At 38.2% G+C, this 23594-nt stretch overlaps 1 protein-coding gene and 1 long non-coding RNA gene across 8 annotated transcripts in view; one reads left to right on the forward strand and one right to left on the reverse strand.

Moving 5' to 3' along the window:
• FZD6 (frizzled class receptor 6) overlaps positions 1 to 14857 on the forward strand; it is a 43411-nt gene extending 28554 nt beyond the window's left edge. For all 3 annotated transcript variants that reach the window (XM_064393740.1, XM_064393722.1, XM_064393732.1), the window contains 5 exons: positions 4845 to 5041; positions 7199 to 8216; positions 10575 to 10723; positions 11943 to 12371; positions 12860 to 14857. In XM_064393740.1, coding sequence (XP_064249810.1) covers positions 4860 to 5041; positions 7199 to 8216; positions 10575 to 10723; positions 11943 to 12371; positions 12860 to 13016 — 1935 coding nt within the window. In that variant the 5' untranslated portion in view covers positions 4845 to 4859 and the 3' untranslated portion in view covers positions 13017 to 14857. The remainder of the gene's footprint in view (positions 1 to 4844; positions 5042 to 7198; positions 8217 to 10574; positions 10724 to 11942; positions 12372 to 12859) is intronic.
• Positions 14017 to 23564, reverse strand: LOC135283235 (uncharacterized). 5 transcript variants are annotated; one of them, XR_010349081.1, is made up of 6 exons: positions 23426 to 23564; positions 22896 to 23065; positions 21273 to 21388; positions 20859 to 20917; positions 17858 to 18254; positions 14017 to 16788 (listed from the first exon to the last, which is right to left on the reverse strand). It is a non-coding gene; the product is annotated as an uncharacterized LOC135283235 (long non-coding RNA). The 5 variants fall into 5 exon arrangements; XR_010349094.1 differs by adding an exon at positions 18771 to 19023 and having other exon boundaries at positions 14017 to 18254; XR_010349078.1 differs by having other exon boundaries at positions 14017 to 18254.
• Between the last annotated feature and the right edge of the window lie 30 nt (positions 23565 to 23594).

The raw sequence follows: 23594 nt of genomic DNA on the forward strand, positions 1-23594 counted from the left end.
CAGAGCATTTGAGATGTCTGCATGGAATAATGAACTTGTTTCTCTTGTGTCTTGGAGTTGTAAGCCTCCTCAGCACAAAACAGAGAAGCATGGCGAGCTCAGGATCCATATATAGTTCTAGGTTGCAATTTATTTGTTGGCAAAACACATTTAAGAACGTGTTTGCACATAGACATTTTTTCTGTGTTTTGCACCGTTTGTTTTCACTTGTCTCTGTTGTGTTACTGTTTGTAGAACCACACCATAACTGGATTTCTGAGGTAGCTTATCTTTGCCGTTGGAGAAAATATAACATAGACACACCTCGTAAGGAATCTAGGACTTAATAACGTGTTCATGTTTGTTAGTGCAAAGTTTGCATCCCACAATCCTTGGTTCTTCACTGACAGTGCTTGAGGCAGTGTCTCTCTTGCTGTTAAAGGCTACATCATCTTTCACTTTACAGCTGCTATTAGTTTGTTGGTTTGGGTTTTTTGTGTTGTTGGTTTTTTTTAAAGATTGTTACTGTATTCTAGCTTGCCTTATATTTACTGACTTTTGCTTCCCATTGTCAAGAATATGAGAATTTATATTTTAGAACTTATTTTGGCTGTGTGAGGCTCCTTTTCTGTTTTTTCAAGAGTGTGGTTGCACTCTATTTTTAATGTTCTCATCACCCAGTATGCAGATTTTCATCTCTTCTTCATATGACAGGGCAGTGGTTGCTAATGTTTGAAATGCCAAGTGCCTTAGATTCCTGGAAGAACAAATTTTATTTGTTTGTGCCACGTGCAGACGTTGAACTTCCTGAGGAGAGGAGGATTATGGTATAAGTTTGTGAGTTTAATCCCAGGCTTGCATGCTTAGCACACCATCATATGCATGCATGCAATGTACTCAGCTGCCCACGTGGGTAAAATGTGGTTTGTGGTTGGGACATCCACAGTTCAGATCAAGTGCCCTTGAAGGAACTGAATTTTACTGTCAGTGAGCTTGAGATCTTGGCTTTACTTTGTGCTTCCAGACTATGAGGCTGGAGGAGCAAATACTTTGGGTTTGGTAAGATTTTGCTTTTATGGTCCATCAGGAAATGCAGACATACTATTTTCCATGAGCAGACTTTTCCATTTTGGCTAGCTGGAAGTGAAGCCCACATTTAAAGATACCTCATTTTAGCAGAGTTCCAGGCGCTTCAGATGTTCTTAAATGGTAAAAGTAGGCAGTTGCTGAAAATAAATCAGTGTTTTACAAATCCCATTTGTGTGTACTTGAGGCACAGTTTTACATTTTATAGTTTTGGGGTTTTTTTGTTGAGAAAACTCATTGGCTGTAAAATCTATTAGTTTTTTGAGGGACTCCATACTTCTGTTGAAAGGGAAAATTCAGATTATATATACTTTCAGTTTCCAAAAACATGGTCACAGCCTATATTTTTGTTAAGAAACTGTGCTGGTAACCCATTGTAGACTTTGTTTTCCAATGCCTGCCTAAAGAACAAGAAGAAAAGCAGGTATAAATAAATAGATAAATGTTTTTTTTCCCAGTAAGTGTTATTAAATCCTGAGCTGATAGTTTCATACTATACCAAATAAATCACTGGAGTGGTTCCCCTTAGTTACTTGTACTGAAACCTCTGATTGATAACAAATTAATTCATAAATGGATTAAGAAGAGGGATGGGTACTAAATTTGCTGAGAAAACAAATGGGATGAAAGAATTGTAGAGAGATCATGTGCTAGAAACAACTGGACAACAAAATGGTAGGTGTGATTTAGGGTAGGGAAATGCAGAGTAATAAGTTTGGGGGGAAAACAACCCCCAGAGTAATAAACGTGGGGGAAGTGTAACTCCCACTACCTGTACAAGTGGGTGGGCACAGTATTTTTATCAGTTACTGTCGCTCAGAAAGTCTTTGTTGTCACTGGAAATGTGATGTCAGTCTTAAAATTTAGTCAAGGCAAATAGAAGACAAAGTATATTATGAAAGGAGCAGAAATCAAAATATAAAGCATTACTATACTAATATATAAATATAATGTAAAAATTATAAAAAGACAAAATTACGTGGAAAAAGCATAGTTCAGTCTGTTAGTTGTTTGTCAAAACACATACTGGGCTGCAAAATAAGGAGTTACAATAAACAGGTAAAATGCAGCATTTTCTCACCAATGACTGCTTAAATTATGCAGGACAACTTACTGCTGTAGTATTTTACAAAGGCTTCAAACTTAAATGATTGAAAAAGGGGTAAGGTGTGTTTTAAGAAGAAAGGTTTTTCACTGTCTTCTCAGCACAGTGGTTGTGTTACAATGTGCAGCTTGTTTCCTAAATGCTTGATAGCAGGAAACTGGAAGAGACCTCAGCTTGTCTTATTACAGCCCCCTTGCTGCCAGCCAGGGTGGAATGAGGTGTCCAGCTGAATGGTCTGACTCAGGAGGTCAGCTTGTGTTTTCAGAGCATCAAACTTCTTGCTCTTTTGCTCATACTTTCAGGTGTCAGAAGGTAAATATTTTTAGCAAGCTGAAAGAAATAAAAGAAATATTGTATGGACAGTTACTCTTGGCAGCCAAGTCCTTGGAATCCTGATTACGTTATAGGCTGAACATAGCATTCTTCCTAAAAATTTTTAAATTTATCTGTTAGGTTGGTTTTGCATTTAAATAAAATATGCTCTTTAAACGAGTGTTTAGACAATGACAAGATGCTTTAGTAAAACTCGTGCGAACATTTTATTTTTGCTTGTCATTCGTTATCTGCCTCTAATATACAATGTCATTATACATACTGTGATTTTTGTGCTATTTCAGCTTTTAGATAGCTTCAGATGACAGAAACTCTGTTAGAGTGGTAGGGGTTGGTTTTATGTCCTGACTGTCTTCTCCGGACGTTTTCTTTATGCTCATTTTCTGTATCAAAGGAGCAGGCTTAAAATATGCAAGATTATTATCTGTATTGGAAAATGCTATTTAAAAACTGTCAAGTTGCTTATAAAAATAGTTGGTAAAATATCTCTGTAGGTGAACTCAGTTTCATTTATATAAATAGTGAGATTTTAAAAAATATTTACTTTCCTAGATAAGAGTGATAAAAAAGTTTTTGGCTGGTAGTCCAAAACTTGCTCTAGAAAATTAATTTTACTTTTTATTGAATGAGAAGAACTGTAGGTGACACAAAGGAAGAATTCAGAACAATCAAGACAAATTCTACAAGACAGTGTCAAAAATAAAAATACTCAATTTCTGTAACAATTGAATATGACTACCCAGGCTATTTTGTTTATGCTAAGTTCTGGTAAAAACAGAGCAAATATGAATTTACAACTGAGAAGAAAAGAAGCGTCATAATTATGCAAAAGGAATTTAATTCATTTAAGGTAAACTCCTGACTGCTTTTTTTCATCTGAAGCTGTGCAGCCTTTAGGAAATAATCCAACTTATGGAACTGGAACACAGTATACCAGAACTGCCTTTCTGTCCTTGTCACAAAATACTCAAATCTTGGGTTCCAACCAGGGCAGCTCAAGAGGAGACATTCAGAGAGGAGATCAAACTGATGTGTGCCTGTTGTAATGTGCAGATGCAGCCCACAGCTGGAGTGCTCTGAAGAGTACTGCCAGCATTTTTTTGGTTTATCATAAAGCACTTGTATGTTATTCTTCTCTGCCTTATCTTCTTCCTTCCTCCCCACACATTCCTGTATTTATTACCAAGGTTCTTTAAGGACTTGGAGACATTCCATTTTTAAGGGAAATTTATTTAGCAATGTCTTTTCTTTTAAACTGCATGTTCAGTAGTAAGACTTGTTTCTTGGGTAAGGAGATATAGATAGATAGATAGATAGATAGATAGATAGATAGATAGATAGATAGATAGATATGGGGTACCTGAAAGCTGAAAAAAGTAAGGATGCTGTTCTGGACTCAGAATCTAATCTTTCCTTTTACAGCCATTGGTTGAATGTTTGAGACATAAATATTGATGGTAAATAATGAAATAAAATTCTTACTAAATAAAACTCTTACTAAAATCTTGGCCTATTTTGAAAATTGCATGCATTCTCCCTGTTTAACATCAGACATAACATTTGCACACATTATTTTGGGCAAAATAATTTACCTTAACCATAAAGCTGAGAAAATGTAGAACAGAAAGGCTGGTTTTTTTTGTTTTTTTTTTTTTTTTTTACTTAAAAGTCTGTCTGACTGTGAATAAGCAATTGAATGCATTGAGCAGAAAAAGTTAAACTTCGTTCTGTGAATTCTCTAGTAAGAAGAGTCATCAGTTACTCGCTGCTTGGTACTTGGTAATTCAGACAAAGAAACTCTCAATCATGTTGACAGAAATTTTAAATGAGATGTTTAAAATGAGAAATAATGTTTAGACCTCATTAACAACAACAAAAAAAGCCCTAAATTTCTTTAGTGTGAGAGATGACTACATCACACCACTTAGGACTGAAAATGTAATCTAACAGGAACTACAGGAACAGACACACCTTGGAAAACCTCAGGGCATTTGTTTAGAAGCTGATTAGTGTACAGAGAAACTCAATGTTTTACTTTATTTTTACATATCTTGGGCATTCATAATATCTTTCAGATTTCTAACATTGTCAGATAGGAAAAATGAGGTTTGGATAGCCAAAGGTTGTCCAAGATCCTGGGACAAGGGCTGGGCTGGAAGTGCCAATGGAGCCTCTTGCCACTCAGGCCAGTGGGTTTTCCTTTTTCAGAACTGCTGAACAAACACTATTTTCTAGTATCTTTTCAATCTACATAGGATTAAATGTAAGCCCTAGTGATGAAAGTTAGTTTTGATGCTTTGAATTATCTTTTAAATAACCAAAGCCTTCTTCTTCCCCGTAGCCTTTCCTTATTCTTATGAATCTTCACTGTTCGCCAGACGTCCACACATTTCTGTGCAGAGCCTTTGTCCCAGCCTGCCTCGACCAGATTCACGTGATTCACCCCTGCCGAAGCCTCTGTGAGAAAGTGTATTCTGACTGTAAGCAGCTGATGGACACTTTTGGAATTGCATGGCCTGAAGAGCTGGAATGTACCAGGTATTTTTCATTCTGACAGGTGGTGGGAGTGGTGTTTTCATGTTTGACACAGACTGAGGTGAAAATCTGACGCAGAATGTTTAATGTCACCTCGCAGTAACTTCCTTAGTATGCTGACCCTGCACGGGACCATTTCTTTATTGAACCTTTTTGTTATTCAAATTATCACCTGCATTTTCTGCCTGTGACAGTTTTTGCAACAAAGCTCTGCAGCAGTTCTTTTCAATAATTAGATCCTTGCAAGAGGTAGCCTTTTCACTGTACATTTCTAAAAGTTTAAAATATTATATGTTACAGCATAGATTTTGCTTTGGTTTCTGATGTCTAAACTAGGGATGATCATGTTTACTTTATTAAGGGTTTTAGAAGTAACTACTACTAAGATAATGAAATATAGAATATTCTGTATTTCAGCAGACCGAGAACATGGCATAGTAGAAACCTTACGTTGGTCCTAACTGTTTAAATGTGGCAACCTAGTCTTGTGTTGCTTTTCCTGTACTGCCTGCCAAAACTCCTTTTTTTGAAGTGTCACCTTTTCCTCAGAGGTGTTCACATGTCTGTTTCAGATAGAGGACAATTAATACTTCATTTGGGGAAAAGATGTCTATATATTTTAAATGGAAACCACTGGGAGCACTCCAGTGCAGTCTTTTTGAGATTATGACCTCCTTCTGTGGATATTTATAAATTATTAAGGCCAGATTTTTTTTGTTTGTTAACACACATCAGGTCAAGAGGTACAGGAAAGGAGCAGAGACTGGAAACTCAATTTTTCTACCTCACGTGCAGTTGCTAATCTGTGATGGGGCTGAGGGAGAGCTGGGACAGTTGTCCTGTGGATGACTTCTGGTAGAAATGAGTACTGGAGTCAATATGACAAGTGACATTAATGCCATTTCCCATAGTTCTGCAGAAAAATAGAAGTTGTGGAGTTTTAAGATAAGAAGACATTAACTTCTCCCATCTTTTGTGGGGTTCTATACAACAACAGCGCCCCTCAGCTAGCAGGTATCTTCAAGAATTATTTTGAAAATGTAGGACTATTACAAGTCAATCCAATTATTCAGTATATCTTGAAAATGACTTTTTAAATCAAATTATGTTTTTTGCAGGATTTAATTCAGCTTTAAGTTATTTTAATACTGTTAGCATTTACTGAAAATGAACCTTTCCTGTTCATATGTGAAGTGATACCTCCCTGGTAGCCAGTACTGAAAAGTCCATGTTCTGAGAAGTCCAGGATGTTCTTAGAGCAGCAGAGATCCTGCTGCTGCAGCCCGTGGAAGAGGAACTGGTGTGAGCAGTAACTGGAATACTGAGGTTCACATTTCTGTATTCTTACAGATGAACATGAAGCTGTGTAAGACAATGAGTGAATGGAGTTCACTCTGTTTCCACATGTACTGCTCCAGCCTGTGGTTAATGAAAGAATCTGCCATAGAATCTGTTTTCTTAACAGTTAGTCTGGATTTAGTTGGACAGCATGGTAGTGCAGTAAAACAAAGAACTGAAGGAGTTTTTATCTGGAGCTGAGCTTGGGTACTGAATTGAGAGGCTCTTGTAATAGTGTTTGACAAAGAATGTTGAGGTAACAGAATTTTACTTTAAAAGCTAGAATGCGAAACTTGTTCCTTTTAATGTACAGTTAAACTTGGAATGCATGTGACCGTAAATCCCATTTTGAGTAAATGCTTACCTGCTTGAATTATATGATCTCCTTTGAAGATAAATCCAGCACTGCTAACAGGGTATTATCCATATAAAAAGATCACATCCTGTGTTCACTTAAACCCTGGAGCAGTTGAGTCTTGAGCAGTTTTTAAGTTAACATCACAGAGCTAGAAAATTTCTAAAATACTAATAATTTTAACAGTGCTTGCATTTTCTACCTAGGTCGTTTTTCTCTCTTCAGTCTACATTGTTTTTGCTCTTGGACCTGAAATTTGGGTAGTTGTCCTTGGTTCCAAGCTAGGAAAGGAATTGATTTTGTCTAGCTGCTCTGTGAAGAGAGCTTACCATCCCTTAATAGGAAGCTCAGAACTGCTCACTAAAGCAGTACAGAGTCTGAAAAATGTAAAAGCTAAAACCTAAGGCATCAATTCTAGCTGAGGATGAAGGCTATTGAGATATTTCCTCTTCTCTTTACTTACTCAGGTTAATCAATTGTGATGAGGCTGCTCCTGCCACTGCTGCTGTAACCACAAACATACATGGAACTCAGAAGACCCCAAGCCAGATCCGAAGGGATTATGGATTCTGGTGTCCCCGACACCTACACACCACCAATGGACAAGGCTACAAATTTCTAGGAATTGATCAGTGTGCACCCCCATGTCCCAATATGTACTTCAAGAATTATGAATTGGATGTGGCAAAAAGTTTTATTGGAATAGTTTCAATCTTTTGTCTTTGTGCTACGCTTTTCACGTTCCTAACTTTTCTGATTGATGTTAAAAGGTTTAGATACCCAGAGAGACCAATCATCTATTATTCTGTCTGTTACAGCATAGTCTCTCTAATGTACTTTATTGGATTTTTACTAGGGAACAGAACTGCCTGTAATGAGGCAGACGAGAAGTTAGAAATTGGTGAAACGGTTGTTCTTGGCTCCCAAAACAAAGCCTGTACTGTCCTTTTCATGGTTTTGTACTTTTTCACTATGGCAGGAACTATATGGTGGGTGATTCTGACCATCACTTGGTTCCTTGCAGCGGGAAGAAAATGGAGCTGTGAAGCTATTGCACAAAAGGCCATGTGGTTCCACGCAGTTGCCTGGGGAATACCTGGTTTTCTGACCATTATGCTCCTTGCCATGAACAAAGTCGAAGGGGACAATATCAGTGGAGTTTGTTTTGTGGGTCTCTACGACCTGGACGCCTCCCTGTACTTCGTGCTTTTGCCGCTGTGCCTCTGTGTGTTTTTCGGTCTCTCTCTCCTTTTAGCCGGCATCATTTCTCTGAACCACGTGCGGCAGGTGATCCAGCACGACGGCAGGAACCAGGAGAAGCTCAAGAAGTTCATGATCCGGATTGGAGTTTTCAGTGGTTTGTACTTGGTGCCTCTCGTAGCACTGCTTGGATGTTACGTTTATGAACTGGTGAACCGGAAAATCTGGGAAACTACTTGGGTGTTTGACCACTGTGACCAGTACCATATTCCTTGCCCTTATCAGGCAAGTAATGTTTTCCTTTATAAATAATACTGTAAAGTTAATTAGCAAAACCCCTTATGCATATCTGCCATGCAATGAGTAAATTATTTTCATGTTAAGTAATCAGTTCAAAAACATGGAGTGATTAGTTCCTCTTTAAATCAAAAACAGTGGAATATTACTTTTGCTTTGAAAATTTTAATCTAATTGGTAGCATTCAGCAATTAAATTCCAACTTGCAGCTCTAACAGAATATATGGCATTTTTATGAACTTTGAACTTCATGTTGCAAATTGTGAGGGAGGAAGGTTATTCTTTATGATATTTGTTTCTAAAAGTATTTTCTTAGTACTTTGGTGCCAAGCTCAGTATCAAAGTACATAAGTTGAATTTTCATCAATTTCAGTTGAAGCTGAAATAATAATTCTTAAAAATTTAGACTAAATTGGATTTTAAGTGCTGCTTATAACCACAGATTTAGAATCACTTTTTTCTTTTTTTATAAAAAAGTGTAGAAGTGTAAACCATGTGAAACTTCAGAACGAATTTCCCATATATTTTTTTCCACAATAGTTGTCATTTGCAGGCTGATTTTCAGGACTGCAAAATGCAAAGGATTCTTTGCAACCAAAAAATCAAATAAAAGAAAAAACCTCAACTTAAAATTGTGGAGGTGGTTGTGTTTAACATTTGCCTCTTAAGATCCAACTTCCTTGGAAATACTTTTAAATTAAATCTGCCTGTGTTCAGCAGATTAAATCTGCTGCAGTTGCAAGGAGTTTTATATACTGACAAGTATTGTTTCTTTCCATTTAAGAACAAATATAAAAGAAGACAACATCACTAAGAAATGCAAGTGTTTTGTGTCATCTTTCATTGCATTACACTTCCAATCTGTGTTTTTGCTGCAATAAATGATTATTAAAAATGAGGAATGTAAACACAGGCATTATGGAATGATCAGGATTGATCTTTTTACATTTTTAAACATCATTTATTACCCTCTGGATTGAAGTCAGTGTAGGCTGAGAGTAGCACAGCTCACAGACAACTTGGTTATTTTGGCTTCCAGTACTGTTTCTTAAGAAGTGTATTTTGACTTCAGTGGTTTTATTCTGAGTTCTGTATAAATCTAAATGCTTCAGAATATACAAGTTTGAAAACAAGACTTCTATGCTTTAAAAATAATAAATTTGTTTTGTAGTGCTTAAATATAACAGCTTGGCATAATAACACAGAGCATGTATTTTTAGCCTTTAAGCCATTGTTGGAAGAAATATCAACATTAAATATTACACAAAGATCTACTTTATGGGATCTGTCCCTATGATAGACAGTGTATGCTAATTGTGGATAGCTCAAAGTGGTGTGCTTGGCCTTGGCTTACCTGAGCTGGCTTGTAGACTTCTGTTGCATTTGCCAGATGAAAACCAAATAAAAACAAACTGAAGCAGCTAATGTTACCTGGCTAACAAAAATAGTGACTTTGATAGATGGGTGTTGCAGATAAGACAAATGGCATAAATTAAATTTGCAGCATGAGAGCTGAAGATAATGATCTCTCACTGAGTTTAATGTCTCAGCTCCTATGATACAGCTCTGCAGAAAGGTGGATTAATTTTGCAATAAACAGAAAGCTACTGTGTAGTTCCCTGCAGCTCCTTGAAGATGCTCTCTAATCAGATTAACTCCCAACTAATCCTTCCAGTACCTGAAGGGAGCCTACAAGAAAGAGGAAGAGAGACTTTTTACAAGGGCATGTAGTGACAGGACAAGGGGGAATAGCTTTGAACTGAAAAGAGAGTAAGTTTAAATTAGGAAGATATTAGGAAGAAATCCTTTACTTTGAAGGTGGAGAGGCACTGAAATGGGTTTGCCAGAGAAGTTTTGGATGCCTCATCCCTGAAGTGTTCAAGACCAGGCTGGATGGAGCTTTGATCAGCCTGGTCTAGTGGGAGGTGTCCTTGCCTGTGGCAGCTGGGGTGGAAGTTGATGATCTTTAAGGTCCCTTCCAACTCAAACCATTCTGTGATTCCGTGATCCACTTGCTGTTCCTTTTAAGTTGAAGGGATAAATCTTTCACACTTGCCTCTGGAGAACATTTTTACTAATACTATTACTCCCAAAGTTACCTTTCCTTTCAATTTAAAAGAAAAACAATTCCTTCTGACAGATCTCTTCTGTGTGTATATTCAGCTGAACCACATCTGACTTGTCTTTACATGTCTGATGTTTGTCCACAGTACAAGCCTCAACAAAGAGCAGCAATCATAAGGAGAGAGTCTCTCATTTAAGAAATGTATTTATTTTCTTCATTTAAAAAATAAATCAATGAGTATATTTTCTTCTTTGCATTTATTAAATTTTGTTATCTTCTAGGCAAAAGCACTAGCAAGACCAGAAATATTTTTGTTTCTGATGAAATATTTGCTGACATTAATTGTTGGCATTTCTCCCGTGTTCTGGGTGGGAAGTAAAAAGACCTGCTCCGAATGGGCCAATTTCTTCAACAGAAACCGCAAAAGAGAGTAAGACATTTTTTTTCTCTGTTTTTTAAAGTGTATGCTTAAATTTGGCTTTTACACATTTTTTTTTAAATATAGCTCAGGTAATCAAAATGTTGTCCTCAGACTATAAATGCTGCTTTGGGCATCAGCAGAATTCCACTGGAATCTGGGGATGTTTTAAATATGCAGTGACTTTTTAACACCAGTCTCAAGAGGACAGAACATATTTTCCTTTGCTGATTTCTCTTTTGTAGAGCAGAAGGTGTGTTGCTGTGTTTAGCATTGGCTAATACATCTCTGGTTCACAGTCAAAGGAGGAGAGATAATTTCAGCCATCAGTTTAGTTCTTTTCACATGTTGTGAACACTTCATTTGACACAGTATTTAGTACTACGTTTATTGGCATGCAATAATAATATCCTCTTTTCTCCTCTGCCAGGCTTGTCTTCTTTTAAAATTAATTTTCATTGAACCCTCCTGTCACTTTTATTGCATTAATCTAGTGTTCCTTTTTTTTAATTAAACAGAAGAATTCAGTTTTATTACCTAATTTAAGCAAATTTATTATCTATGGATTTAAATAGCTTATAAATTTTGTCTCCATTTCTTGTAGTTGTCATTTTTTTCAATTCTTTTTTATGTCTTGATTATTTCTTTTCAGATTGTTACTTATAAATGATACTCTGGTTTTAGATAATTTTGTTTCTTTGGATTTCCCAAGGCAATAGTCTCTAAGCTCTTTTTATTTTACATCTCCATTCCTCAATGGTGAATTTATAGCTTCCTTTCCCTCTCCCTTCTTTTTCCATTTCCTGTATATTTTTGCTTGTGTTTCAGATGTTAATTGCTTTTAGCTACAAGGATTTAAAAATAATGAAGTCATATTTACAGTGCTTATATTTTTTCATTTGGTGAAGGCTGACTCTATATAGTTAATGCAGTTGTTTATGAGCTACTTCTTTTCTCTCTAGTAGATCATTAATTCACTGTAGTCATTGGACCTATTTGCAGAAGTAAGAAATGTAGAAATCTGCTTTATTTATTTGTTCCACAGACAGTTACTTTGGAGCCATTATGATTTTTCCTCGTCTTTTCACATAACATTTTTTCCCTGTGTTCACTAATACGCAGCTAAGATTGCATCACTGGTTGCTGTTCTTTCAAGGTTTTGTGTGTTACTCATTATATTATGGCTAAACTTATGCTCTTTGCTCAGTGATGTGCTTGTACTCTCTTCCAGTCCAATCAGTGAGAGTCGAAGAGTGCTGCAAGAATCATGTGAATTTTTCTTGAGGCACAACTCCAAAGTTAAACATAAGAAGAAGCACTACAAGTCAACTTCGCACAGACTGAAAGTCATTTCAAAGTCAATGGGGACCAGTACAGGTGGCACAACAAATCATGGAACTTCTGCAGTAGCAATCACGAATCATGATTACTTGAGCCAGGAAACTGTGGCAGAAATTAAAAGCTCTCCAGAGACATCTGAGAAGGAGATGGAGGCAGACGGAGCATCTGCCCGAAGAGTGGAGGAAGGTGAGAACAGCGGAGATCAGATGCTGCCCAGTGCTAAACTGACCGTGGATCAGGTGGAGAGGAGGAACAAAGCAGACAGCACCTGCCATATGAGTGCTTTGGCAGAGAGTATTAAGAGAGTAGGTGAAGGAAGGTAAGGCTCCTGAACTCAGTATTTTCTTTGTTTCTTCATATTACCACTGGTTTTGTAAGTGTTCTGTTTCTTCTCTCTGAAGAATCAGGGTACTCTCATGATGCACGTGACCTTCAGTAGCTGTCAAGAGAACTTGCAGACTGTGACCATATATGTTTAGTTTCTGGGACGTTTTGTATTTTTGTAGGATTCTTCTTTTTCTTTTAAGCATTGTGTGCTTGAGCTATAGCTTGTAGGATATTCTTGCCTTGCTGAACAGTGGCCCTCAAGAAACCTGTATCTGCACTGCAATCACTTTTAGAGGTGATGGGTGTGAAAAAGAACAATGGTGACTGTAGACTTGAAAAAGTGTACAGAACTGTACTACATTCTTTTGAAAAGAATACAGCTGAATATATTTTATGATTTCACTACTCAATTTTTTTCCAGTGTAAGGGAAATTAAACCATGCTTAAAATTTACTGTGTTTTATTTTTCATTACTTACAGAATAACTCCTAGAAATGATTTTAGTGAATCTCCTTCACTGCAAAGAAGCTGTTCCCAAATACCTGATGTCCCCCAGTCACCTTCTGTATCACTACTTGTCTACTCAGCTTCAGATGCCAGAAGAGAGTTGGATTCAGGAAACAGTTCTAACCCTTGAAAGATTGAAAACGTGCATGAACATTTGTATTGCATAAAACTGAAAGATTGGAAATTTCTATGAACATTTGCATTGTATAAAACTGACATGAGTTCTTTGTTACACTGGAAATAATGGATATTCTGTGCCTTATTAAAAAACACATATATCCTGCTTTGCACTTAAAAAATGTATGTTTTGTTGTGGGGACAGCTAGCAATAATGTACTGTATTTAATCCTGTTCAGGACTAATGGAAATTGAAGTTCTGTAGGACATGGCAATAATGTAAGAAAAAGGTGAGAGACAAATACTATTCCTTATATAAAGAACACTTTGTAATGAATTGCATTAAAATAATGCTTCAAAAGCACTGTTACTTCTCAAGGTATAAAATTCCATCTGCCTCTTCAATATTTTTCAAAACTTGTTATTTTTTTTCTCTTTTTTACTGTCTCTTAAACAACAGTATCACTTAAGTGATGCACAAATTTCTAAATACTCTAAATTATGCATCATGCTGTATCAATTATAGCACTGGTTTTATGGTAGCTGGTACACTGAATTTGAAAGGGAATCTGAAATTACAGCAGTTTATTTTGTACATAGAAATGAATTTTGTAAATAAGTGACTGCATAAGGTCAATCTTTAGAACTACTGTTTTGTATGTATTGTACAAACTTGGGAAAGTTCCTGTGCTTCCCTTGGGGTTTTGCTGAAGCCAGCAGTCCCCTGGTGATCAGCCAACATGACACAGTTCTGAGAAAAGCAGGTTGGACCTTTATCCACAGCATGCACTGATATTTGGGGTGAGATGGGTCCTGCTGCAGGGATGCTGCAGAAGGTGCAGCAAAAGCCTCTTGGAGCCTCTCCTGGCCTGGTGTTCCAGGGCATGGTGCCAAAGGGAACACCTCAGGCTCCTGGGCTCCATGGGCACAGCCTGACGTGCAGGCTTGGGGCTTTTGTCCTGAGCTGCGTCTCGTGCTGTTTCTATGTGAGTAGCTTCATTTTTAAAAAAATGTTATAGAGAAATACCTTGCAGATAACTGCTGCAAATAACTGGTGAGTTATTAATATGCAGGCTTCTTTAACAATCTATTTACTGAGAAGACAGCCGTAGTACTTTTCCTCCAAAGCCTCATTTTCTACAAAGCCTACTTTTCTATTATGCTACAGGAATATATTTTCTTTAAATCAAAAAGGCCTTAATACATATAGCCTTTCTTATGCTAGGTGGTTCTCAGGAGCAAGTACTGCTGATGTGGATAACAATTTCATTGTCTGACTTCATTTGAGTCACAAATTTTTTAAGAGCCAATTGGAGTTATTACTTGAGATAATTTGGAGACAGATTTTCCTGTTTTCTAAACCTGAATGTCAGTGCATTTTGTAAAACTGTCCAGTATCTTGCATTTGACCACTAATAAGAATATGTTTCAATGTTATGGTATTATGCAAAGAATGTACTGTGAGTTGGGGCAACATTCATGGTGATACATTGAACAATGAAAATTGCATGGTACAAAGGACATGCAAATGCTGGAACAACAGGAACTATGGTTCTGATAAACCAAAGTTATTTGTTTTATCCATCATGCATTAAAAATGAAATTTCTTTATATTACAGTGTCTGCATTTTAGCATTTGTAATTTATTGCCTTCAATGGGATATGCTCTTTCTTTTAGAATTTTCCCATTAAAAGTACACAGAATTCTTGCTACTGAGTGGACAGTAAGAAAGATATGCACTAAATACCCTTCATTTTTCTACTTCTGTTTGTAACCAGGTAACTTTATACACATGTTCAGTAGTTTTGTTATTACTGTATTTGTTAGTAATAAAATATGCTGTTGTATAGTAAGAGCTTCTGAGTGGATATTTCTCAGTAACTAGATGTGGCATTTTGTTGCTCTACTCACTACTGTAGTATTTTTGCACCTAAAACACAAGTATTTTTTAGTAGGGCTCTGTGAGTTAGTAAAATATTGCAATGTTTTTATTTCTCCTGTGTGAGAAGCTGAGACAGAACAATGCTGGGAATTGTTCACATGAACACAGATTTATACAGGAGTGAGGAACTTGAACTAGTTCTTTCATCCTAATGTTTACAGCATCTTTTCTTTCATGACCTCTAAAGACTTCCTTTAGGTTATGTAGAATGTGTATTTCCAGGCTGCTGCCACCTTCTTAAAATGCTGATTTTTAATTTTTTAGTGCTGTTCCTCCTTTTTAGAAACCTCTGAAAAAAATTGCTTTTGTGGTAAAAGCTCTACAAAAGATAAATGCAAAGTCATTTTGAAATTACAGCAATACTGTGGGCTTAAAAATAGGTAAATTATCAAAGAAGTGTGAAATATTAAGCAATAATCAAAACATTGGCAGTGAAACGCATCAGTGGCAGATTGAGACTGTAGCACTTTGTGTGTTCCAGGGCAGCTGCACCAGGAAAAACAGACTCAGAAGTCCCAGGGTGATCCTTGCAGGCAAAGAGGCTGTGACTTCTCTGGGTGCTTAACCACCAAGTACCCAAGCAGTGAATGGGAAGTTAAAGTGCTGTTTGAATGCTCACAGCAGTGATGAGAAGGAAACTGAGAGAAAAGGGGCACAGAGATAAGTCAGGGCCTGGAGGACTGGCTCCCTTATGGTGAGGGGCAGTGCAGAATCTCATAAGCACCCTCTCTTACAAAAAGTATTTCTTTATTTGCTTTCCTCTTGTTATCTGAATGAAGTTAAACCATTCGTGTTTGAATGAAGTTAAACCATTCATGTTCAAAAGGCGTTTCTGAACCTGTAAGAAGAACTTCTCCCTGGGAAAAAGGGAGCTGATCTCCATCAGCTGAAGTTGTTTAATGGAGGCTGGCAGTCTTCTGGAAGATGTACTGAAAATCCAGCTATTTACATTGATACAGCCATTTTAGTCTTATTTGGTGCCACATAGTCTTTCTCTGAATGAAGATGTCATAAATCAGTTCAAATTATGCATTGCACTGAGTTTTCAGGTTGCATAGAAAATCTTTCAAAGGACAAGATAAATTTAGCATATCAAATAATATTTGATTTGTGAAACAAACAGCACCTGAAATTACCAGTATGGTACTTTTATGGTACATGTTGTTTGTACTGTATCTTGCTGCTCTATTTTGCTAAATGTATTTAGTGAAAACCAGGGTAGACTTTACCCAGAGGGTAAATCTATGCACATAGTTGAAAAAATAAGTCTGAGTTTGAAAATATAAACAAAATTATATTTGTAACATTTAAAATGTGCTATTACCAGAGAAGAAAAAAAACCCAAAAAACAAAAAAACAAACCCTGAAAACCCTGCAGTATTTAAAACCTGTTTAAATCCTCCTGGTTTTTTTTTAGAGTAAAAACCCCAACAATTCAGCGATGGAGCACTAACAAGCTGAAGTATCACACTATTTTCTTTGACAACTGTTCAGCTGATTTACAAACTGTAACTCCTTTTTCCTTACAGGATACAGAATATATTTGGTTTAAACAGTCAAATCCAGTTGAAATTCTGAAGCAAAATAGAAAAAAAATAAAAGTTGAACTTCTTTAATAAAAATAAGTTCAGCATTCTGCAAAACACTGAAAAGTGCCGTAGCCGAAGAGAATAAGGAATCCTGTTTTGCTGTGGAGTTTGACCACCCAGTCTCAACGTGCTGTTTCAGAAGGCTGCACATGAAAGGACAAATTCTGCATCCTTCCCTTCACACTGGTCACTTGTTGGATCAGTCTTTGAAGGCATCTGGCTGCTCTCTGCCTGCGTTCACTGGTAAAACTCCCTGCCAGTATTAACCAGTGGTATTTGCAGTAATTGAGATGGCTGGCACCAAAGCTATTTCACAGTCTCATGAGTATAGATGTTATTTCCTGCACGTTACCCTTTTTTTTCACTTATTCTTTCACGTCTTTACACTTATCATACTTGTATTTTTTAATAGACTGGAGTTTAATTAAAGCAACTTATAGCATGCATTCATGAGCTTTCTGCTTTGTATACCTAGAAGTGGAGTTCAGTATGTATTTCTGATGTATGTCTGTGAAATCCACTTCTGTTTATTAACTGGATTTTACTTCCTATTAAGAAGCACTTGAGATTAAAAGTATAATTAATATTAAAATTATAAAAAATTATAATTTAAATTACAATTAAAAACATGCCATTTATATCTGAGCTCTTTGTTAATGTTTATTCCCCGCATTTCAAACTTTGATCACTGAAACAAAATGTGAAATAAAAGTTTGCTTTTTTTCGGGTTTTACTAGTTGAAATAAAGTAATGGCCAATGAACTCTTTAAACAAATAATGATCTGCCTTCATTAAATGGGTCAGAGCTGGTTTCTTAGCACAGACAGGAGCTGGAGAGGGGAGTAGTTCCTGCTGTTTGGAAGAAAGCACTTTTTGTGGAAGGGCAGTGCTGAACAGGCACTCAGTAGTGCGTGGAGGTGATGTGGAGGGACACTGACCTCCCTCCCAGAGTACAGCAGGATAGTAATGAGAGAACATCAGGTGTTTTAAGGGGAAAGGTATTTTAGGACTCATTTTTGCCATACAAGGTGAAGAGAAACAGCAAGAAGATGTTTTGTTGCCATTGAGTAGGTTTGTCAGAGAGGTGAGGGGAGGATGATTAGGCATGGCCACCAGAGGGGTCTTAGCAGGAAAAAGGATGTTCCATGTTGGTTGTGTATGAAGGACTAAGAAGAGAATGTGTGTCCCAGTTTATCTTCCTGATGTTCTACCTTATCACATGAAACTAGATCACAAGAAGTTAATAGTAAATTATTTATTAGTTGAAGGCTTAAGCTATCTGGGAAGCATTCCCTCCAGTCCCAAATCTAGTGGTATCATACCTACTATCCAGGAGTGCAGGTAAGTCCTGAATGACCGAAGATGGAGGCTTTGAAGAAGCTGAAGCAGTTGAGTGCTAGGTTTGTGTCACTGCTGTTGCCCACTGGACACAGTCCTATCTGGGACTTGCTCTCCTCCTTCCAGATTCCTACAGGCATGGCAGTGATCCAGACTTCCAAGTAAAGAACAAGTGGCTGCACTGCAGGGATAAATAATCTAGACACATGGAGACGTGGCACTGACAAGTGTGATGTGCTGGTGGGTGGATGAGATGCAAATGTGGTGGTCTGGCTGATGTCAGGGCTCACCATGCAAATTAATTTATTTTTCTTAAAATTTTAGTAGGCAAGATTATCCTGAGGAAACATCCAAAGATGCTGATAGATGTGATGAGGTTCTCTATGGAGAGAAATGGACAGTCACCAAACCAGCAGGAAAAGCCAAGGAAGCACACACACAAAAGAAAAAAAAAAAAGAAAAAGAAAGGAAGAATTGCCTTTTAAATTAATATTACTTCAACAGCATTTTTGGGGTACACATCCTGAAACTTCCTCTACTTGACAATGGGAAATGATGAACTCATAAATGAGATCTGTAATTAATCAAGAGGTGCTGTAATTACAGCAAAGTTACAAGGATAGAAGCAAGGAAATCAACACTAAGTTATGCCTCACAAAAACATAGTTAGATGAGCACGTGTTGTAAAAATATAAAAGAATTGCTCAAAATCACATTTTTCTTCACAGGAACCTGGAGGGTCTTTTGCTGTTCTGGCCAAACACAATTTCATCTCCACATGAGCCAGGGATTCAAGTGTTTGATCCTTTCCAATGCCATTCTACCAGTCATTTGTTGATGCAAGTCTAATATGATTCCTATATTAGCACATAAAACAAATTAAATGCAAGAGTTTACCTGTTTCAGTATCCTCAGGGCTGAAGGATGACCCCACTGAGGCACTTGTGGTGAACCGCGCTGTGCCTGACCCAGCAGCCCCTGTCCATGCTTTGTCCTTTCAGTGACAGTGGGTCATGTGTGAGCAGATGCTGGAGGTGGTGCCCAGAAGCTCCAGAGCCCTGCTTGCCTCAAGCCATGGCACTTGTCACTGAGGTCAGCGTGGGCATGGGGAGCCAGGTGACAGGAATGCCACAGGCTTCAAGTTCCACCACTACATCCAAGAAGCAGAGCTGCAGTGATCATGTGTGTTCCCATCTGTCATTGTTGTTTGGCTCTGCTCATCTGTCTCTGCTCTGAGTTTTGTGCAAATGGGCCAAATAGTTTTATTTCTTTGGACAAATCTTTCATCTGCAGGCTTCTGTGCATTTTGTGTGTGCCTGTTATGGTGGCTATTCTGTAAGCCACCTGGAAGGGCTGCAGAGCCCTGCCTCAGCCCTGCTCATAGCTTGCTTATCCTGAGCAACTCCTTTTAAAAGGGTTTACTGGACACAAATAAAATAAAAGTTTCAAAGTTGAAGTCTATTCCTTTAATTTCAGGATTATCACTAATTCGAGCTACTACCTTCCAAAACTGGAAGGACAAACTGCTGGCAGTGCATTTGATGAATGGTGTAGAAAAATGCAGATTGTGCCCTTCATTTGAAGAAGCCTTCCTGTCTGAATGGAGCACTGTATTTCACATCCTAATAACCATTTATTAGCACAGGATTTAAGGAAAGTTAGCTTTTCGGTTCTGTATAAGCCTTTCTATTCATTGAAGTGATTCATTGAAGCCAAGTGATTTTTCTACCACTGACTGATTCCCAGCTGCTCTAATGAGCCAATGCTCCTCCTGAGACCCAGCTCTCCCCTTGCACGTGATGATTCACTGGACACCCAGTGAATTTAATTATGAACTGGCCTGAAATAATTTTACCTTTCTACAAGTCCTTGAACAACCCAATCTAAGTGGACCTGCTTTAACCAGATGTGCTCCTGATGTCCCTGCAGACCCAAATGTTTCCGTGACTGCAGCTGGGATTGCTCCAGCTGCTCTTGGGAGCAGACTTGCAGAGGCACAGACCAGACCCCTTCAGGGTCTGAAATTTGCAACCAGAGTTAATGGAAACAGTATGGGCTTTTCATCATAAATTTTGCACTATGGAAACATCTGGATGTCCTGATTTATCCTTTATCAGTGAAGCAGACAGTTCTCCCAAATAGTTTTATTAAAGTTTATCTCTCTCTGAATGTTTGTGAATAGTGTTTAGTTTAAAATATTCAGTGCCTCCATTATTACTGTAGAAACACAGCTATAAGCAAATGCAACTATAAATCAACTGATGACTTGGACAGAAAAAAACAGATTTGCCTGGAACCCTAGCAGGCAATAGAAGGAACTATTTCTCTAAGTTTTCACTGGTATCTGACCTATATCCTGGTCTTGACTTGTCAGAGACAATGTTAAATATTTATCTCCATAGAAAACATAATAATTATAAATAACAAAAAGTGTTGATTCTCTCATGTTCTATTCTCTGTTGATTCTCTGTTTCTATTGTGTAAAAGTACATTTCCTATAGTAACATTAAAAACTGTCATGTGCTTATTCAGAAATAAAGAATTAACATTTACCATTAGGATTTTTTTTTTCTCACACTCAAAAAATCATGTCCTCATGCATGTGAACACAGGAATTCTCTTCTGCAGACAAGCCTCCGAAGGGTGAGCACATGCCCCAAATTAGATTTTAAGATTCATATTAATATGTGTACCTGCAAAGAACTGCTGTGGCTATAATGCTTTTATCATTTTATGTAGAAGCTACTGGAATATTTTTTTTAAATAGGTGTTTCTGTGCTGGTAAAGCAATAAATAGAGGCAAAGATGTTTTGGATTTTTAAAAATATTATTCATGCCATATGAATAATATATTTAAATTAAGATGTGTTAGAAGGGACTAAGACCACAATCCCACTGATTTTTATACAGTTCCAAAGGCTTTTTTGGTGGAAGAAGTTGGAATCAATTTCTTAAATCTGTAATAAATTACCCGAGAGCTCTTACTTTGGTTTTCTTCCACAGCAGTACAGACAGCTCTTTGTCTCCTTGATCAGACAGGCAGCCTGCAAAGAGCCATTTGAAAAATTCAACAGTTTTCCCTGATCTCAGCCTTTTACACCAACTTACAACTCACCCTAAAATGTCAGTAATAAAGTGAACAAGATCTAAAACGACGACCTCCACAGTTAAAAGCACCAAGGACAGGCTGGCAAGGAGGCTGAGTGTTGGGATGCTGAGCACTGCAGTGCTAACCTCGAGTGCTCTGCTGTTACCCAGGGTATAAGAACATGCTCCCCAGAGTGATGCAGAGATCAGGCTGCCAGCCAAAGTCAAAATCCCCAGACATCCTCAGAACAGGGGAATGTATGAAGCAATAAGAGTTAAAGGCAGATGAAAAGTCCAAGTCCTGGCACTTACCTTATCAGGTCTCTTTTGTCTCAGGATCCTCAGGCTCAAACTTTCTGTAATGTTTAGACACCTAAGTCTGGTGCTCCTGGTTCCCTGCAGTTATTTCACACTGGAAAGACTAAGGACTGAATAACAATTGAATTGAATAACAAATACTCACTGGTTGAATTCAAACCAGTGTGCTAACAAACAGTATTCAGAAACTGGAATAGTTTGGACAGGAAAGGCAGAGAGACCCAGTGACCCCATGGGCAGTCCCTTGAATTTAAATATGTTATAGCTGAGGTGAATGGAAACACATGTGTGTATGGGAACATCCTCCTCTCCAGACTTGTCTGGATTTTTGGGATGCTGAGAGGCTGTGTGAGGGGGAAAGCAGATCAAGCTGCAGCAGAGAGACTGCACTCATGCCATCAGCCTCGTCTATGGGAATCTGTGGTGCAAGATTCCACAGTGACCTTGTGTGAGCCTGCCCAGGCCATCTGGGAGATTTTAGTGACATTAATAACAACTCATAATATGTGCTGATATGTTTGTGAGGCCACATATAAAAGATAAAGCCTGTATCATATGGCAGGATGGATAAAATGAAAGATCAATCACCAGTTGATGTAATATGGTTCATGGTCAGAGTATGCTCAGGCAAGTTTATTATCACTCCTTTGAGCTACAAAGTAGTTAAGGCAAAGTACATCAGTAGTTCTGATTCAATTTCAGTATCTCACCAGCATTTGGCAGTGGTTGGTGCCCTCAGAAGCATTTAAATATATTAGAAGACCACAAAGCATAATCCTAACAGATGGCAAGGCTTGCTTGGGCTGAAGAAGGCTAAGGAGGATGTTGACATTTCTGTTTTTCAGATGGAAATGCACACTGCAAGTCAAATGAGTGCTAGGAGCTGCACTCACCAGAGCTCAAAGCAGATGTCCCACTGCTGTTTGCTAAGACTTTCTCTTACAGTGCTCCTCAGTCTGCTTCCTCTGGCAAAGCCATTTGGGTTTTCAAAGCTTCTAAACCACACTCAAACATATGGTGAGCAAACCCAGGTGGGGAAATAATTGTGAACATCCATGCAAATTTTGTTCTCTAAAACCCTGAGTGATTGCCTTAGGAAGGTGTGCTGCACTGTGTACTTCAGCTGCTGCACCTTGCCTGAGGAAATTAATTCTGTAATGCAGAAGTTTGGCACCCTGTGAAGGGACACACCTTAGCAACAGCCTGTGTTGATGCTGAGGATCCCCAGCCCTTGGTAAGGATGCTTGTGTGAACATGCAGGTGACACAGAAATCAAACATTACAGCCTTCACAGCACTGCCACCAGCCCAGAGGCAGCAGGGTTTGCTGACAGCACTGAGCAATTGCTCAATGAAGCCTCTGCCTGTGTGTGTTTGTGGATGCTGACTGAGGCTGTCACCAAAGCAATTGTTACAATTAAGGGTTTACATCATTCCATAAATTTTCCCAGCTGGTTTAGGGAACCATTACTATTTACCAGCTGTTTTTCTGAAGTTGGCAGGGTGTAACGCTGCCCTTCTTCTCAAGGTAGGAGCCCTCACCCCAGCAGTGTGGCTGCCGTCAGTCCCAGATCTCAGGACAGTGTGTGACGGGGCTGATGACAGCACTGTGACTGACCTGTGGTGTAGCTCTCACTTCACTGCTATTGTTCCACCAGCACAGACGTGGAAAGGGGAGAAAGGCAGAAGCGGCTTAAAGCGCAGAGCCACATGAAGGGGTTCACTCTACACAAAAATGTGGTTCCATGAAGCCTGTTTGAATGACTCAACTTCTTGCAGCATTCTTTCCTGCAGGAGAAATGTGTGGTTTTGTTAAATACTTCAGGAGAAAAAAGTGTTGAAGCTTATCTCCCCCTTCTGGAAACTCTACCTCTACAAATCCCACATAGCTTGCAGTATACAGAAGCTACCTCTCAAACATCTTGAATTCTTGAGGACATATCACATCCTTTATTTTACAGTGCTTTTCAATTCTAGAATGATGAAAAGCAAAGTATGATTTCGAATGAAAGCAGTATTGGATGGTTTACACTGGGTGGCCAAGAACTTTACTTCTGTTGCTAAATTGGCAATGTTCAGTCTGGCAATACCAGGCTTTTCGAAAAAGTCCAAAATCCTCGATTGTTCAAAAGGATTTTGTGTCCTTACCTTGACTTTTGTTAAAGTGAAATCTGTGACCGATGCCCAGCTGGTACTTGATCACAGTTTCCCCTCGCGGTGCATCAGCATCCCGCTGTGGCGCTAAGGCGGTTTCTTGCAGACACAGCTCCTTCATCGGAAAGGAGCTACCGAGCGCCGAGCAAACACCTGAAGACGT

The sequence above is a fragment of the Passer domesticus genome, chromosome 1, assembly GCF_036417665.1.
Source record: "Passer domesticus isolate bPasDom1 chromosome 1, bPasDom1.hap1, whole genome shotgun sequence".
NCBI lineage: Eukaryota > Metazoa > Chordata > Aves > Passeriformes > Passeridae > Passer > Passer domesticus.